Source organism: Diabrotica virgifera, chromosome 3 (genome assembly GCF_917563875.1).
Source record: "Diabrotica virgifera virgifera chromosome 3, PGI_DIABVI_V3a".
Taxonomy (NCBI): domain Eukaryota; kingdom Metazoa; phylum Arthropoda; class Insecta; order Coleoptera; family Chrysomelidae; genus Diabrotica; species Diabrotica virgifera.
In genome coordinates, this window is record NC_065445.1 from 113620352 (window position 1) to 113638924 (window position 18573).

An 18573-nucleotide genomic window follows, 5' to 3' on the forward strand; every position below is an offset into this window, starting at 1 on the left:
CGAACTTTTCGGGTAGGCTAAATTCATTAAAAGTCGGGGATTTAATTTTATCAAATTTTCCTGAACTTGACAATAAAATTTTAAGTATAGATACAATAGGTCGCAATAGAATTCGAATAAAAATGAAGGACCCAAAAAATGCTAATTATCTTGTCAGTAACAAAAACGCTAAAGTATTTATCGACAACAATTTAGATATTTATGTTCCTAAATTTATTATTGTCAGGCAAGGAGTAATAAGAGATATTGCGACGGAATTTTCTGAAGAGTATCTCAAAAATAAAATTAAATCTTATGATAATCATCTGCCTTTCGAGGTTTTAAATGTTAAGAGAATAAATCTTAAGGTTACAAAAGATGAAATGACAGAATTTGTGCCAACCAAATCGTGTGTTGTCAGTTTCAAAACACAAATATTACCCAAATATGTAATTATCAATAAAGTTATTAAAGAGGTAGAGACATACAAACAAAAAGTATTGCTTTGCTTCAATTGTTTGCGTTACGGGCACCTGGGGGGGCACTGTAAGTCTCATCCCCGCTGTTTCAAATGCAATAAGGATCATAATTCAAAAGAGTGTACGGAAGAAGAAATATCACCAAAATGTTTCAGTTGCATGGGAGATCATTTCACTATTAATTTGAAAGATTGCCCGGAGTTTCACCGACAAAAATTAATCAAAGAAACTATGTCATCAACAAATTTAAATTATCATGATGCTAATAAACAAATCCCTAGAAACACCTACGCTTCTATTACTGCAAATCGTTCAAATAACACTAGCAACATCCCAAATAAAAACATGACCTTTCAAAATATGTCCATCCCACCTCCAACCCGTTTTGAGCTTCTACCCTCATGTTCAACTCGACCTCCTCCAAACTATAACATCTTCGGAGAAAGCCCTTCACACCACACACAAACATACAGTAAAGTTCATCATAAACAATCAACTGGTACGTTTCACAAACCAGTTAAAAGGCTGAGGCCAAATAGCCCAGACCCCATAGAAATAGCACATCGAGATATTGTTTCCCAACCTAGGACTCTAGGGCCAGATTCTAATATTTTAACCAATAACAGTTACGTTAAGAATTTAAACACCTCAGATTTTTCAACTCATCATTCAGGGTTAGGCTCAGAAAATGTCAAAATTATTTTAGAATTAGTGGCAAACATTATCTCAACAATTAGGAGAACCAATAATTATGATATTTCAAAAACGGAACTAGAATATATAATTAGTAAACAATTAAATATAGACTCATCAGAAAACACATTAAATTCGCAGATACAATACAAAAAATAAATATAATTCAATGGAACTGCCGATCAGCAGTTTCAAATAAAGAGAACTTGGAATTCCTTCTTCACGAGTATGATGCTGCTCTTGCAGTGTTATCTGAAACTTGGTTCAAACAAGGAAAGTATTATAACTTTAAAAATTACAATGTTAGTCGTCAGGATCGCCCAGACGGATTTGGAGGGGTAGCAATATTAATTAAAGCAAACATTTTATATAAAGAAATAATAATAAATACTAAAGTCAATTTTTCTCATAAATGCATTGCTCTTAAGCTTTTACCTAATAAAAAAACAATTCATATAGTTTCATTATATATTGAGCCAAGAAAGAAGATAGCGCTGCAAGAGTGGACTGAATTTTTTGATAATGTACCAAAACCTTTTGTAATAGCAGGTGATTTTAATGCCCACCATGTTTCTTGGGGTTGCGATTTTAATGACACATATGGGAATATTTTATCTGATGCAATAAATCAATGTAACCTTGTTTATCTAAACAGCGGATCTCCAACATTAGTTCCTTTAAGTTGTAAAAGCGCAATCGACTTAACTCTATGCTCTCACGATATTGTACAATTTTTTACATGGACCACAATTGAGGACCCACATGGATCAAATCACCTACCCATATTAATTACACTCGATGTGGAAGATGATCATCAAGTAGCTGTATCCTCGGAGCACAACAGATGGCAGTTAAAAAATGCAAACTGGAATCTATATGTAGCTATTCTTGAATCCAGAGATATAGCTCAAAATTATGATGAATTCCTTTCTATGATTAATGAAGCTGCAGAAATCTCCATCCCAAGAAAAGTCTCTAGTCAGACTAAGCACCGTAATCACTGTCCGAAGCCTTGGTGGAACGAAACTTGTAACAACGCTGCTCATCAAAGAAAAATAGCTTTCATCAAATATAAGAGAACTCCAAATCGTGAAAATTTAATAGAATTCAAAAAAATGGACGCTTTTGCCAAACGCACTTTCAAACTCACAAAAAGGCAAAAATGGATTGAGTACTGTGAAAGTTTAAACCATCATACACCAATTTCACAAATTTGGAAAAAGGTAAACTCATATAAAAATCGGAAAGTCCAAAATAGACTACCAATAGACCCAAATGCGAATTGGATAGAAGAATTTCACATCAAAATTTCACCGCCATGGGTACCAACCAACCAAGTTGCATATGATCCCCAAATTTCGTCAGTACCAAGGAACATGACCAATCTAAGCGATAGTTTTTTTATGTGGGAACTGGAACGATGTATGAAACATACCAACAATAGCTCTCCTGGTATAGACAATATTTCATATTCCATGCTTTATAATTTGCCAATGAATCAGAAAAAATATCTTTTAAGTATATATAATGCAATATGGACAGGACAAACAACAATCCCTGAAAGCTGGAAGGAGTATATTATCATCCCAATAAAAAAATATGATAAACCGGATTCCATTCCAACTTCTTATAGACCCATATCATTAGCTTCATGTGTAATGAAAACCTTTGAGAGGCTTATCAAAAATCGTCTTGAGCAATGGTTAGAGAAAGAACATATTCTGCCTGACACACAATATGGTTTCAGAAAATCTAGGTCAGCATTGGAGGCATTAACAGTAATAGTAACAGACACTTTAGCTGGATTTTCTAGTAACTTTATGACTATGGCAGGTTTCAACGATATTACAGGAGCATTTGATAACGTTAACCTAAATGTTCTAACGAACAAACTGATTTCAATTGGATTTCATAAACAATTAGCGAACTTTATAACTTCCCTGTACACCAACAGAAAAATTCATTTAAAAATAAATCAAGAAATCACCAAACCTAGAATCACGAACCTTGGACTCCCCCAAGGCAGCATTTTAAGTCCACTTTTGTTTATATTATATACAATGGATGCCAGTGTTAAACTCAAAAATATACGAACAATACAATTTGTAGATGATATTGTTTTTTATTGTACCAGGAAAAACTTTGAAACATGTGAATATGAACTGAACAAAACCTATGACATCTTTAATGAGTGGCTGAATGAAAATAATTTTACACTCTCTGAACAAAAAACAGAGGTGTGTGTATTTAGCCGAAAACGAAACATTGAGCAGGATCATGTAAAACTGGGACCTTATAATTTCCAAATAAAAAATGTAGTGAAATACTTAGGATTATATCTAGATCGGAAACTGCTATGGAAAGACTGTATACATCAAATAACTAAAAAGTCTGAGAATGCTATTAACATACTGAGAGCTTTCTGTTATACCAAATGGGAAGCTGACCCAAATATTGCCTTGTTGTTTTATAGAACTATGATAAGATCAATCCTGGATTATGGTAGCCATTTGTATGGATCAGCGGCACAAACGCATTTAGATAAAATAGAAAACCAAAAAAACAAAAGCTTGAGAATATGTCTTGGATATCTCAAGTCAACTCCAATAAATATTATGGAAGCAGAAGCCGTAGAACCACCATTACAACTGAGAAGGCAACTAATTAGTAACAAGTTCATCACGAAAGCATTTTCCAAATCCGCAAGTTATATAACACTTATCCATGAACTTTCAGTTTCAGTACTCACTCAGTCGTATTGGCTAAAAAAGAAAACTCCACTTATCTGTGAAAGTTACACCACTCTTTCTCAATACAGGTTGTCACTATACACATCAAAAATCCAACCAATATTTTCAGAACGTCCACATATTCTGTTTTCTAAACAAATCAAGACATTTCAGATCGACAAACACCACTTTCTCGAAACGGTTAATCAACGATGGCCCGACTACAACCAGATTTACACCGATGGATCAAAACAAATTCGTACAGGCGCCACTTTTTACGATCACACCACAAAATATCACGAAGAGATCAGATTACCAGATGAGGCAACGATATATACAGCAGAAATGTTTGCAATAAGTGAAGCTCTAAAGTATATACTTAGGACTGATAGATCGAAAAGTATTATATTTACAGATAGCAAAAGTGTCGTGGAGAGACTAAAGAATATAGGTGCGTCGAAGAACTTAAATCATCTAGAAGTAGAAATATTACAGACCAATTACGAAATACGTAGCTCACAACGAAAGGTGATAATAGTTTGGATAAAAGGACATTCGGGTATTCAAGGAAATGAAATTGCCGATAAGTTTGCAAAGGCTGCGTCAGACTTAGACAGAGAGTGTATTAATCAGCGTATTCCTTATACCGATTTGAATTCCATACTTAAAATTCAGCTCAAAACCAAATGGCAAGAATTGTATAACAGCAAACAAACAGGACTAAATTACAAATCATGTCAAGTCCAGATCCCGAGGCTAAGATGGTTCCACAACCAAAACAACAGAAACTTTATTATTACCATTAACCGAATAAGAGCAAATCATGCAATGTCACCAACTTATAAATTTAAAATTGGTTTAATTGATGATTCTTCATGTTTATGTGGTGAACTGGGAGACTTAACTCATATTATACTCGGGTGTTCATTAAATAGTGCAAGCACTGATAAATTCTATAATGAAATAGTTAATAACAACATTTTTTTACCCATAAATTTAAATTGTATAATTTTCAATACGAATAATAATATATTGTATTTCTTATATAATCACACCAAGAGGTGCAAAATGAAATTGTAAATTACTAACCACATCTTTGTTAGCAATTCTGCAACTAATTATATTTTGTACGTGTGCACCGAAAAAATATAAAAAAAAAATATAAAAAAAAAATTAAAAAAAAAAAAAATTTAAAAAAAATTAAAAAAAAAAAAATAATAATAAAAAAAAAACAAAAAAAAAAAACAATAGTAAAAAAGAATATAAAGAAAAAAAAAAGCAAAATAAATTATACATATAAAAAGATAAGTAAAAATTAAATTATAAAGAAAACAAAAGAAAAATTTGCACACATTAATCTTACCTTACTAATATTTTGAGCATTGTAATCGTGAGGAAGGATGAGTTTTAAATTAAAAAAAAAAAAAATAAAAAACAAAAAGAATTGTTATAGTTAAAGAAAAAATTGTCTGGCTAATTGGTCCCTACCAAAGCCATCAAATTAATTAAAAAAAAAAAAAACGACAGCTCAGGTTTTGTTGGTGGCGGGTCGTGGAATCGTTAGGGAGATGGGTGGGTTTAAAGAAGACTAACTACCATAACCAAATAAGCAAAGGACACTTACACAGACTAGAGGACTTTTCTACTATTTAAAAATGGACGCCGTTTGAAATAAATCCTCTGGTTCATTACTGGGTACTTACTGGACATATTCTGTACTTACGGGTACCAATTGGGGGGACATTCATCTGAGATTCCTCTGTTGGGCTTAATCGGGCTATCTATATCATCCATCTATATCTATAAACATCCATTGTCACACTTTAACAAAACAAACGAACTTTCCATCCAACAGGTGGGCGACGCAGGCATTCCAAAATACAAAGGGGCTCTGGGAAACTGGATACTTGAACACAGGAGCAAGAACTGGAACGAGACTATTGAGACCAAATCAGGCATCTCATCGGGACTTCAATACGGGAACAGGAACAGAGCACACACTACCATACCGGCTAGGTACAACGCGTCACGCTATCTGTACTGCAATTTTCACCTTTCAAATCCAACTTTAAGGGGCGAAACTTTGCACGGGTTTTCTTTAATGGTTATAGAACAAAAGATAATCATCCACTGGATCTAACATAGCGGCACAAGACAATTTTAAGCCGCTAGGTAGCGGTCTCTGGAGCTCCACTCGGCTAACGTGTTATCAGCCAAGAGCATACTTGTGGAACTAAATTGCGCTTCCCCTCGGACACCGGGTGAAACCACCGATCAAGAAAAGAACTGCGCAATTACCGAGCGATTCTGATCCTTAGAGGTGCTTATTCGACGAAAAACTTATTTACTTAGGACGGGTTCAACAGACAAATTTCAGAAGGGAAAGCGTTACGCAATGTTCTTTTAATATTGCGAAACATTTTGAAATATTTCCAACAGGAGCGGCTTAGGATATTTTAATGATATATAAACTCACAAAATAAATTAGAAAAATAGATATTTTTCTTGAGATAGGATATAAAATTAATGAATGCTATTAACAAAACATTGTAGCGGATATCCATCTGCTACAGCTTCAACAAAAATCGAAATACAGAATATTGAGCTAATTCAAGAGATATGGTCGTCGAAAGGACTTGTTAACCGACTACCAAAGTACTCATCTAAGTCGATCTATTCACAAACCCATGACACACCGAGAGCATGTGTGCTCCTTTCAAATGGAAGTGAAAATTTCCACCGAACTGCAGAGCATGAGAAATGTGTCAGTAGTTTTATATTTTTATCATCCAGTAGTTTTAGAACGTATATTTCTATTTCATCTAGGCCACGAGCTTTCCTGTTCTTTGAACAATTTATCGCATGTTTAACTCCCGAGCCCAAGAGTAGAGGTTGTTCCATTTTTCAAGTCGATAGCTGTTGTAATTCTGGTCTGTCATCTTCGAATTATTTTTCTATAAGTGTTATTGTAGAAGGTTTATTTAATTTTTTATGGAGGTTGAAATGATCATGTTTACTATCTAGGTCTTCTATGTCGTCACTCATTTGGTTTGTCCATCTTTGCTTTGCTTCTTTGATTTTTCTAAAGATGGTCCCTTGGATTTTTTGAATAATGGTGTATCTTCTCTATAAGTTCCAAAATATCTTCTGTAATCCATTTGTGTTTTGTTTCTTACCTTCTTCATTCTTGATTACTCCAAATATCGTATTTTGTATTCTTTGTCATGCATTTTCTACTTCTCCATCTCTTGTTTATATATCTTATTGTTTATGTGAATTTTATTGTATCAGTAAGCAACGAAAAGATATTCTATTTTGATTTGTTTTTGTTTTGTTCGATTTCAGGTCGACTATAGCCAGTAGAACACGCAAATTGCATAGAAATGTGATTAGTGAAGAAAGCGAAGATAAAATGCAATTCTGTCGAAAACCTCTTGTTAATACGAAATTCGTGGAATGGTCTTCCAAGCGATTCGCACAATCCAACAAGAAAGAGAAAAACTTCAGAGACAAAGAGTGCACTTCTTACTATGAAAGAGATTGGAGACATTCGAGGTAATATTTTTTATTTATTAGTTACGACATTTACAAATTTTTTAATTCATTTTAACGGTAATAGAAAACCGTTGGTACACACATACTACAGTTTAAGAACTATTTTTTGGGAAAGCGTGATGTATTTTTAAAATTTCGTATGGGTATTTAGATATTGTAGTGCTTATAACAGTTTTTTCTAATTAATTCAATAAAATTGTGTTTTGACTAGGACAGTTTTGGGGTAGTTCTGATTTCTTTCATTAGATATGTATTTTGGGCTGCTGAATCCGAATATGAGGTTTGCGAACAAAATTTCGTGAGGGAACATTGAGAAAATCACGGAAAAGAAAAACTTCTGCTTTTTCCCGCTTTTCGAAATTAAATCTCGAAAACTATTAACTTTGAGTAAATAGTCCGTTAATAAAAATGAAAGTACTTAAAATTCTCTACAAATATCACTATTTCCTTTTTTTCAGACGAACCGTTCGGTCTAAAGTGCAAGTTGAAAATTGAGATTTTTTAACGGTCTCTGCAAAACCCACTATATTTTTTATTAGAATGCTATCATTTGATAAATTTCTCCTAGTTTTTACTAGTGGAACTAGTAAAAAAACTGCAGTTGAGGTTTATGAAAAATATCGTAAAAACTACAATGATATAAAAATGATTACCGCGTTTTTGAAGAAAGTTGAGGAGGATAGGGAGCAAGTTCAAAGACGTTCTATTGCACCACCTTATAATTAAAAAACTCAATGTTTTGTGTGTGGTAAACTCAATGTTTTGTGTGTGGTCTCGTCATAATACCTGAGCTTATAAGACAACAAAGTAAAAAGAAAACCAATTGCAATATGGTGTATCAAGTTCGAGTTTTAAAATTTAAAGAAACTGTTATATAAAAAAAAGCAAAAGAACGTAGTGATGAGTATGGAAAAGCCATAATCAAAGGACTTTTGCCCGTCTCAGACTTAGTAGCCTCTGATTGCCGGTATCATAGTTTATGCATGAGAAAACTGTACAATCGCTTAATCACTCACAAAAAGATGAAAAATTCGGGTCCATTTGCCGATGATGTTAAAAGCAATGGAAGATGTTTAAAATTATTTAGAAAATTTGGATGGGGAGTGCCAGTTTTTGCTCAATGAGTTGATCAACCAAATCAAGGGTAAATATCGTCCTGACAAAAAGACAGTCAAAGCTCATCTACTTAAAAAACACCAAAGCGATATAATTATTACCGTGTCTCAAAACAAGAAGCCAGTAGTTTGTTTCAAGGATAGAGGTTATAAAATCTTGAACGACGCTTGGTACCAACAAGCGTTAAAAAATGAAAAAGAGGAAAGACTACGGATTGTTCAGACGGCTGCTGCCATTATTGTTGAGCATATCCGGAGCCAGATTTATGAGACACAGTAATACCCCGTACTGGATAAGTTTTTAGAAGGAAATGAAGAACTCATTCCTGAAACACTACGTACATTTATGGAAAAAGTTGTACTTCATAAAAACGTGGGGAGTATGATAACTGGAAGAAGAAAAGTAATGAGCTTGCTCATAGTCTTATAGCGGCAGTAGAGCCCAGATCATTCGTCTCACCAGTCCTTGTAGGGTTGGCCGTGTTTCTCTACAAAAAGTACGGCTCAAGAAAATTAGTTGATAGTTTCCTCTTTGGGGTTTTGTTCATCCTATACAGAATCATATATGTTCGTCTGGAAGTGTCAGAAATCGCAGACGATCCGCAGAAAATTGACCAGCCGTGCTTTAAGCAGGTTTACGAAAACGCTGATTTTAACGTACATAAAATCGACTGATACCACACTTTTCACGTCATGGGTGGCATTTCTTGTATTGAACCAAGACATGCAGTAGTCACTAACCAATCCATTCCTCGGTTAAAAGCGAAACCCGCGCCTGAGGTTTATGAAAGTCAGGGAGCTGTTCAACTAATTCATTTTGAAAGGACAAAACCTCAAGGTTTGTCAGAAATCAAGATAACAGTTCCGAAGGGAATGTTCACACCAACTGAAACTGTGACTCCATCTGTGCCTGATCTTCCGTGGCTATATGGAAAAAGCAGAGACATTCCCGGCCTCTTAGGATGGAGTGGATTCATGGAAGCTGTCACAAGAGACATACCATATGAACTAACATTTATTGTTTACCAGCCATTCATCAACGCTCCTCCAAGTGATTATGATACAATATTTACAGCATTGTTGAAGGGAGTAGAGAAAACTAAATCCTTGAAGCAAGTTACATGCCTAATGACATTTGACCAAATAATTTGATAATAGTTCAACTAGTAGAAACTAGGAGAATAACAGCATTCTAATAAAAATAAAGTAGGTTTTGCAGAGACCGTTAAAAATTGGCAATGTTCAACTTGCAGTTTAGACCAAACGGTGCGCCTGAAAAAAAGTAAATAGTGATATTTGTAGAGAATTTTATGTACTTTAATTTCTGTTGACAGACCGTTTACTAGAAGTAAATAGTTTTCGAGGTTTAATCAGAAAAGCAGAAAAAAGCAGAAATTTTTCGCTTTTTTCGTGATATTTTTTAATGTTCCGTCAGGAAATTTTGTCCGCAAACCTCATATTCGGATTCAGCAGTCCAAATTACATATATAATGAAAGAAATCAGAACTACCCCAAAACTTTCCCACTAAGGGGTTCGTAGAGTACAAATTTACTGAATTAAATTTATTAATGAATTTTAACTTATTTTATTTAGTTTTTATTTTAATTTATTTACATTTATTTTACTTTACTATTTACACTAAAAATATAATTTGTAACACATTTATCTCCCGACAATATAAGCGCACACGGTTTACATTTAGAATGAATCATACAATACAATATTCTCTATTTATATTCATTCCGGTCCTGTTCGCGAAAGATCTAGAACCCAAGATGACTTGATGTCACTGTTCGGAGTGAAAACCTTGAATAGTTCCATTCCTGTTATAGAATCAGCTTTTTTTTGTACTAGGGTGTTCTTTTCGTTTAGGCTGGGCTATTCTGTTAGACTAGGATTATACCTTTCCACCAGCTGCGTCGCTGGTAGAATAGTGATTTTTGTTAAACTTTTACTCTTGATAGTTATTTGGTGTCATAATATTGCAATATTAAAGAGCAAGAAAGAAGTGAATAGTTACGGTTTCAAGTATAATAAACTAAAAGTCAAACAATTAGGCATGCACGTCATATATTTAATGACATAACCCACCGGTACAAACTAGACGGCATACAAATTCAGCAATTTTTTCCGCATATATTAGTTTTTCGCTACCGTTAAGTTTAGCAGGAAAGCGCTGTTGCCAAATAAAAAACATATACAGTGATGAGCGCGCTAATAACCGGCAGAATAACGCAAAAGATGGACAACATTATACGTTGCGAAGTAAAGAGAGATGAAACTAGTAGAGGTGGAAATTATCGGTATAAGCGTATAAATTAACATTACATTGCATAGTTTCCCACCTTTAGACGTCTGTGACAAAAGTATTTTATACAATTCTCCTGTCACAGTGACAGTTGTCATATTCCTTCGATACGTCTAAAGGTGGGAATATAATTTCCACCCTTACTAGTTTCATCTCTCTTTACTTCCATTTTCTATGTTTTCCATCTTTTGCGTTATTCTGTCGGTTATTAGCGCGCTCATCACTATATGTATTTACCACACCGGCTACACTGTTTCTATTTGTCTTTAAGAGTGTGAAACAAAGATAACTATCTGTAATATAAGTGTCAAAGTAATGTTGTCCTATAAAAGGTTATGTAAGATTTTTGTTTGTTTATTTTTTTTCTGCTGTCGTTAAAATATAAACTAAATAAATAAAATATATCAAAAATGAATAATCCATTTTCAATTTTGTTGCAACACGAAAATACAGCCGCATCATTATTCTAGTTCAATCTGAGAGTGCAGCAAGCACCTCCACCGGTTTCGAAACTTGTTAGTCTCTCATCAGGAGGCACATATGCTGCTCTCTCTGACCCAACCAGGACAAACCCCGGCGTGCAGTGACGGATTGCAACGAACGAAATGGCAGGGACGCCCTAGCGGCAACTGATAGCAAAAGACTAAGTTTTCAATCTAATAGCACATAAAACAACATCAAAAAATGTTACTCTACATCCTACCAGATTGAATAAAATATACTTTGAAAACAATAATTTGACATTATATTTAACCTCCAATATTATGACAGACGTCAGTTACCATTTACCATCTCACCAAATATATCATAATGACGTCATATATACTCGTCATGTATACTATATCATAATGACGTCATATATACTATAATGACGTCATATATACTCGTCACTACTTCTAGTCAATGAAATGTTCGCTGTAATAGGAACGACATGTCAATAAAATATGATTATTACCTATTTATTTTTTCAAATGTAAAATATGACAACGAGGGGAAAATTGCGTGCGATCCTTATTATTTGACTTCGACCATATACGCCAAAATAAATAGTGCAGAAGTTGTGACCGGTAGTTCTTTCAGGATAACAGACTCAGTAAAACACAGGTTAAAACAAAATAAATGTATTGAGGATATTTATATACAGTTCAAAATTAAAAATAACAAAATAAAATATAATTCTATTTTCGCCCCGTTCCGAAGAAAGCTCCCTTGGCGGCCGTCTGCAAAAGAAAAATAAAATTGTACTTATTACTATCAAAAGAAAATGCAATTAATAGAATACAAGAAGCACAGATTCGCACCTCCTTACACTTCACTCCATTATAAGAACAAACACTCACACAATCAAAATATCAATAACTATACACACCCATACAACTCCGAATCGGAGATGGCGGTAATCGTTGACTCCACGGCTACACGGATCCTGTTCAATTACCAGCGGCGCATCTCTTCACTACAGAGTTCCACCACCCAGTTTGGCCTACCTGTTCACTACACTGGTTTGCCAGGAGTCTAGCGCTTGATCGCCGCAAGGCTGATTCTTCTTCTGCAGTTCTTTCCTTAAATACACTCTCGGCTGCGCTACTTGGATGCCTCGGAGTATAAGTGGAAATGAGTGGGGTTGCGCTGGTACTGAAACGCGTGCAGTTATCTGCTGTTGATATGCTTAACGCCAGGCTGAAGGCATATCGTTACAAAGTTAAGATGGCTATTCAATTACATGCGTAATATGTATTTTTATTTTATTTATTTTTATTTAGCGTATGGACTTTCACAGTAGGATAAATACACAAATATAATATATTATTCAAACACTAAAATATGATGAATGAACCTAAATATTAATGTCCAATTTACATAGCCATTCAATTGCTTCTGGGGAGCATTCCACAAAGTCCTGGAGGTTTCCACGGTAGGCACGATTTAGGCAATCTGAAACACAATGACTTATGGTCTGTCTAGGTGATCCTCAATCGCATTGTGTACTTTCCGTACGACCCCATTTGAACAGAGAATCAGCACATTTACCATGTCCGGTACGTATGCGATTAAGCCTCGCCCAGATGGACCGGGACACACTCGATCCGATGAAACTCTGGGTTGGGGTGGATATCTGAATATAGTCTGCTATTATTGGCATCCATCTTGTGGACCATTGCCTTTGTATATCATAGGAATCACCAATTGTTCGGACAGATCTGATTGGAGGATTTCTAGACCTCAGTCGCTGGTGCTCTTTTGAGATATCTGGTATGTCTTGATGGATTGGTAATTGTATGTTGGCTACAATTTTCTGGTACTCTCTCACTAATGCTGATGTATGGCGTAGATCTGGTGGAGCAATATTGCTCAAAGTAGGCAGCCATCTCACTGTGGTTGATTTTATTGTTCCAGTGATAATTCTCATGGCTTGATTAAGTTTGACATCGAAAAAAATAAAGCTAGAGCAGAGGTCCGAAGAGTATCTGCAGAAGCACCCCAAGTTGTTCCAGCAAGTTTTGTTATTATATTTTTTCTTGTTCTCAGTTTACCGGCTGCGTTTGTAAGATGGCTTTTGGAGGTGAATGTTCTATCAAGTGTGACGCCTAGATATTTGGGGTTGTTGTTAAGTTTGATAGGTGCATCATTTAGAGTTACATTGAGAGTATCGTCGGCAAGTTGATTCGACAGATGAAAGAGACAGGTTTCAGTTTTGCTTGTGTTAGGACGTAAGCGCCAGTTCTTAAAGTGGTTACGTAGTGTAGTTAGATCCTCGTTTAGAGCTCGTTCTCCATAGACGAATGATGATGGGTATGATTTTCATCAACTTATAAATAAGGCCCTCTCTCCACACAGTGTCATAGGCAGCCGTAAGGTCTATAAATGTTATGGCAGATTTTTCACGTCTTTCAAATCCAGCTTCGAGAATGTAGTTAAGGACAGCACTTGGTCACAGCAGCTTCGTCTTCTTCTAAATCCAGCTTGCTCAATTGGTACAGCGTCCTCAATGGTGTTACATATTCTATTATACAGAGAGGTCCTAAATTATGGAATAAATTCATTTTCTCTAAAATGGACGACTATAGAGAAAAATCCGGAAACAGGTCGATTTTTGTTTTTAAATTACAACTTTTTGACATATATTTCATACTAGTGATGTCATCCATCTGAGCGTGATGACGTAATCGATGATTTTGTAAATGGGAATAGGGGTTGTGTGGCACCTCATTTGAAAGGGTTTTCAATTCTCTATTTAGTAATATAAACAATAATATTATTATTTATACAGGGTGACCAAAAAATATTTTTTGAATTAAATTAATTGACGCAAAAAGAAGAATGTATTCAATTTATTTAACTCAAAATACATTATAGTGCTGTCAGCAAATATAAAAAAAATGTTTATTTGACAAATAAACATTTCTTTTCGCTTAAATTAAATCACAAACAGCCTCCCACCTACCACTTGGCAGTTTGAACATTTAATTTAAGCGAAAAGCAAGGTTTATTTGCCAAATAAACATTTTTTTCTATTTTGTGACAGCGATAGAATGTATTTTGAGTTAAATAAATTGCATACATTCTCCTTTTTTCGTCAATTAATTTATTTCAAAAATTATTTTTTTGGTCACCCTGTATAAATAATGATATTAATGTTTGTATTACTGAATAGAGAATTGAATGCCCTTTCAAATGATGTGCGACACGACCCCTATTCCCATTTAAAAAATCATCGATTACGTCATCACGCTCAGATGGATGACGTCACTAGTATAAAATATATGCCAAAAAGTTGTAATTTAAAAACAAAAATTGACCTGTTTCAGGATTTTTCTCTATAGTCGTCCATTTTAGAGAAAATGAATTTATTCCATAATTTAGGACCTCTCTGTATAAGAGTCGTTCTAGTAATTTATAACAGCAACTGAGTAAGGCGATATGCCGGTAACTTTCAGGCAGCTTGTTGTCTTTGCCAGGCTTCTGGATTGCGATAATTTTTGTTCTTTTGAATTCTGGGGGTAGCATAGCTGTAGTCACAATGTCGCTAAAGAATTCTTTGAGCCACTGTCTTGTTTTTGTACCAGTGTGGATTATAAACTCAAGATATATTCCATTGAAATCAGCTGCTTTTCCCGTTTTGGTTTGGTTAAGCGCTTCGTTTATTTCATCCAATGAGAAGGCACGTGAGTATTCTGATGTTGCGGGGGTATTTGCTTTAAGTTGTTTAAGAGTCGATGTATGAGTTTTCTCAGATGGAGGTCGAGAGTTCTCAATTATTCTATTGGCAATCTTATTTGGCTCAATTGTTGATTTGTTTAAGTGTTGTGCTGTGCTTGCTTCGCCCAGTTTGCGGATCAGTCCCCATTCGTCCCGACTGGAACGGAAGAAATCAATATGTTCTACGGTAGACTTCCATTTATTAAGTCTAGTTGAATCCAGTGACTTGAGTAAGTTGTCACCAATTTCGGAATCTTCTGATTTCAAAAATTCGTTATATAGTTTTTGACTTTCTTCCGTGCAGTCTGGGATGTACTCCTTTCGGAAACCTCAGGGGATATGTTTTTTGGCGATAGAGATAACCATTCCTAAAAAACGGTGATAATTGTTGGCTTTCGGGTCAATGAAGCGAATGCAGGTGTCCAGCTCTTTGGTGTATTCAGGCCAATTTGCTTTGTTAAAATTCCAACGGGGTCTCGGCGTGGATTCAACGATAGGAATTTGTATGCCTATTTCGATTATGACAGGTCGATGTTGGCTGCGGGGGAAACTAGGCAGTACAGTTCGGGAGCTTGGGAGTGGTTGCAACTGTGAGTTACTCGAAACCCAGCATAGATCGGGGTTGTAGCCTTTGCGCCATCTTCTAGAAAAGAAAGTAGTTTTATCTTTTAGACTATGGATAAGGTGAATATTGTTTTCTTCGGCCCACTCCAGGAGTTTTCCCCATTTTCATCATTGTTTTCATATCCCCATTAGTTCTGCTGACTGTTAAAGTCCCCAATGTAAACTGTAAGTTGGTTGTCCTCGGCTTTGATTACATTTATTGGCCATTTAGTTAATGGTGGTTTGTAGATGTTCTTTATGGTTATGCCATTCACTTCTGTAGAGATTATGGATACACTATTTTCGCAGCTGCAGTCCGTCACCTTGGAATTTTGTATACTGTTATGCACGTAAGTTGCAGTGCCGTAAACATTGCTGTAAGTGGCTCTAATCATGCTATATCCTGGAATTTTACCCCTCTTAAGAAGCTCGGTTTCTGATGGTGCGTGAGTTTCTTGAATGGTTATGACGTCAACGTTATTTTCGATTAGTAATTTTGAAAGAAATTCAGATTTTGATCTACTAATTCCCTCTATGTTTATTTGACATATACGGAGGGTTGGTCCGATATGTCTCGTCAAATGGTGTTGATAAACACCTTTGTAGTTTTCCATATTCCTATATGGAGATTCCTTTTCTTGCTTTTCTTTATGTATTTTTATTATGTTTTACTTATTTGGTGTAGGTATTATTAACTGTCACATCAAATAATGGTAAAACAATATATGAAACCGAGAAATGATCCGAAGAATAAACAAGCATATATGCCTATTCAAAAAAACAAGAAACAAGACGTCAAATAAATCTAATTTAACACAATGAGAATCATTATCATTGTCTTGAACACAATGATCCAAACATCTAAAACTCGTTGGAACCAATATTCTGGTGACAAACTAAATCCGTGCTTTTTATAATTTGAAAAGCAAACGAACTATAAAGGAATCAGAAAAGAGGGAATCTACAAATGCATTCACCTCCCGTCAATTTCTCTAGGTAAAATATGGTAAAATTCCATCGAATGTTGATTCCGTGTACTCACAATAGGAGTGTTCGTCGCATAAATCGGACGCCAGAATTTTCAACGCACACGCTCCATCGGTTATCGTTTTCGAGCGAAGATCAAATGATTTGAGCACCGCGTCCTCACTGGTAAAAATTTGCGACGAACCATTAGTTCAATACGCACGAAAAATTTACCAATGCGGACGCGCAATTAAAGGTACCGTATCGTATGCCCTCTCTAAATCTACAAACAATAGGTGGGTAGATAGATTCCTTGCCTTCCTTTTTTCTATTACCTGCTGCAGAACGAATATATTATCAGTGCACGATCTTCCTGTACGAAATCCATTTTGTTCTTCCATGTCTTCGTATTCTGATTCTATTCTTTCTTCTATTATTCGACCGTACAACCTCCCTATTGAGCTGGTAACAGGTATTACCCTATAATTAGAGCAAATGCGTTTATCCCCTTTATTGTATATTTTGTCCTTTTAAGTATTTATTAAATAGTTGAACCAACATCTCATGTAATATTTTTGGTCCGTGTTTTACCAACTCAATTGGGATGTCTCAAGGTCCTGCTGCTTTACCGTTTTTCGATCTCTTGAGGGCGTCGTTTAACTCTCCAGTTGTTATCTTAATTATTTGTGTATGTTGGGATAATTCTTCCATTTCGATCTCTTGCAATTTACATCTATCTTCTGTCAGTAAGACCTCATAATGGTGTTTCCTTGATTCAGATCTATTAACTTTATGTTAGATTTTTCCTTTCTTTCTCTCCGGAAAGACCTTCCACCTTCACCTTCCACGCTTGACCAACTCTTGTTCCACCCATATACCTATCCTCCACTTCTACACATCTTCGATCCCACATCTCATTTTTACTTTTCACTACTTCTCTTTTTACATCTCGATTTAATTTTGTGCATCTCTTGTGATCTTCCTCCTTTCTTGTTGACATCCATTTCTGATAAGCAGTTTTCTTCTTGTTTACTAACGTTTGCATATTCTCCGATCACCATTCTTGATTTTTTGTTTCATGTTTGTCTTTATACCCCAAAGCTTCACTTGCAGCCTCATGAATGTATTTTTTAAGTTGCTGGTATAATTCTTCCGCTGTTATATTTTCTCGTTCCACATTTTATAATTTTGTGGCCAGTTGTAATTTGTAAATATAATTTCTAAAATATTAATTCCCTAAGTGACTATAGTTAATGCTAAGTGTAAATTATTTCCAAATCTTTAGAACAATTTACATGAGAACTTTTCTATTTTGGTATTAAACAGTTTGGTATATGTCATTTTCAGAAACGATAGTATAAGAACAGAAGCCACAGAAGAGCATCGCAAGGCGCTAGCATCGAGAGTTGAATCGCAAGTATTTCATATACGGACTGCAGTTCCTCCTAGCTTATTGCAATTACATCCGTTTGATCAACAAATTGCGGTAGCTGGAAATGATAGCTTTGCGTAAGTATTAATTTCCTACATTCTTACATATACACTGTACGTTAAACAAAACGGGCCACCCACAAAATTAACATATTTTATATTTTTTATATATGTTCACTTGAGAGCAAAATAATCGACTCACTCGCTGAATTGTACACGTTAGATGTCTCAAATTTACTAAACCTGTTGTCTATAGGAAGAAAACCTACCTGTTTCCTGACTAGAGTTCGCGTCCGTTTTTTAATTATTAACAATTTAGTGCAAAAATCGCGATTTTTTCGATTTTTTGCACCCCATTCAAAAGTTAAATAGTTGACATAAAATTACAAAATTTAATTTTTTAGAACATTAAAAACCTTCAAAATGCCGGTTTTTGAAAGTTAAAAAGGTAATTTCTTGCTACGCAAACTGCAAAATAAGTGAAAATCGTTATTTGTTAATAACTTTTACTAAA

The 18573-nt window shown here is 35.0% G+C and overlaps 1 protein-coding gene across 1 annotated transcript in view; it reads left to right on the plus strand.

Moving 5' to 3' along the window:
- The window catches only part of LOC114327435 (regulatory-associated protein of mTOR), a 178324-nt gene that overhangs the window by 92127 nt on the left and 67624 nt on the right, over positions 1-18573 (plus strand). Inside the window, exons 14-15 of the mRNA XM_050646849.1 lie at positions 7226-7435; positions 17976-18137. Coding sequence (XP_050502806.1) covers positions 7226-7435; positions 17976-18137 — 372 coding nt within the window. The remainder of the gene's footprint in view (positions 1-7225; positions 7436-17975; positions 18138-18573) is intronic.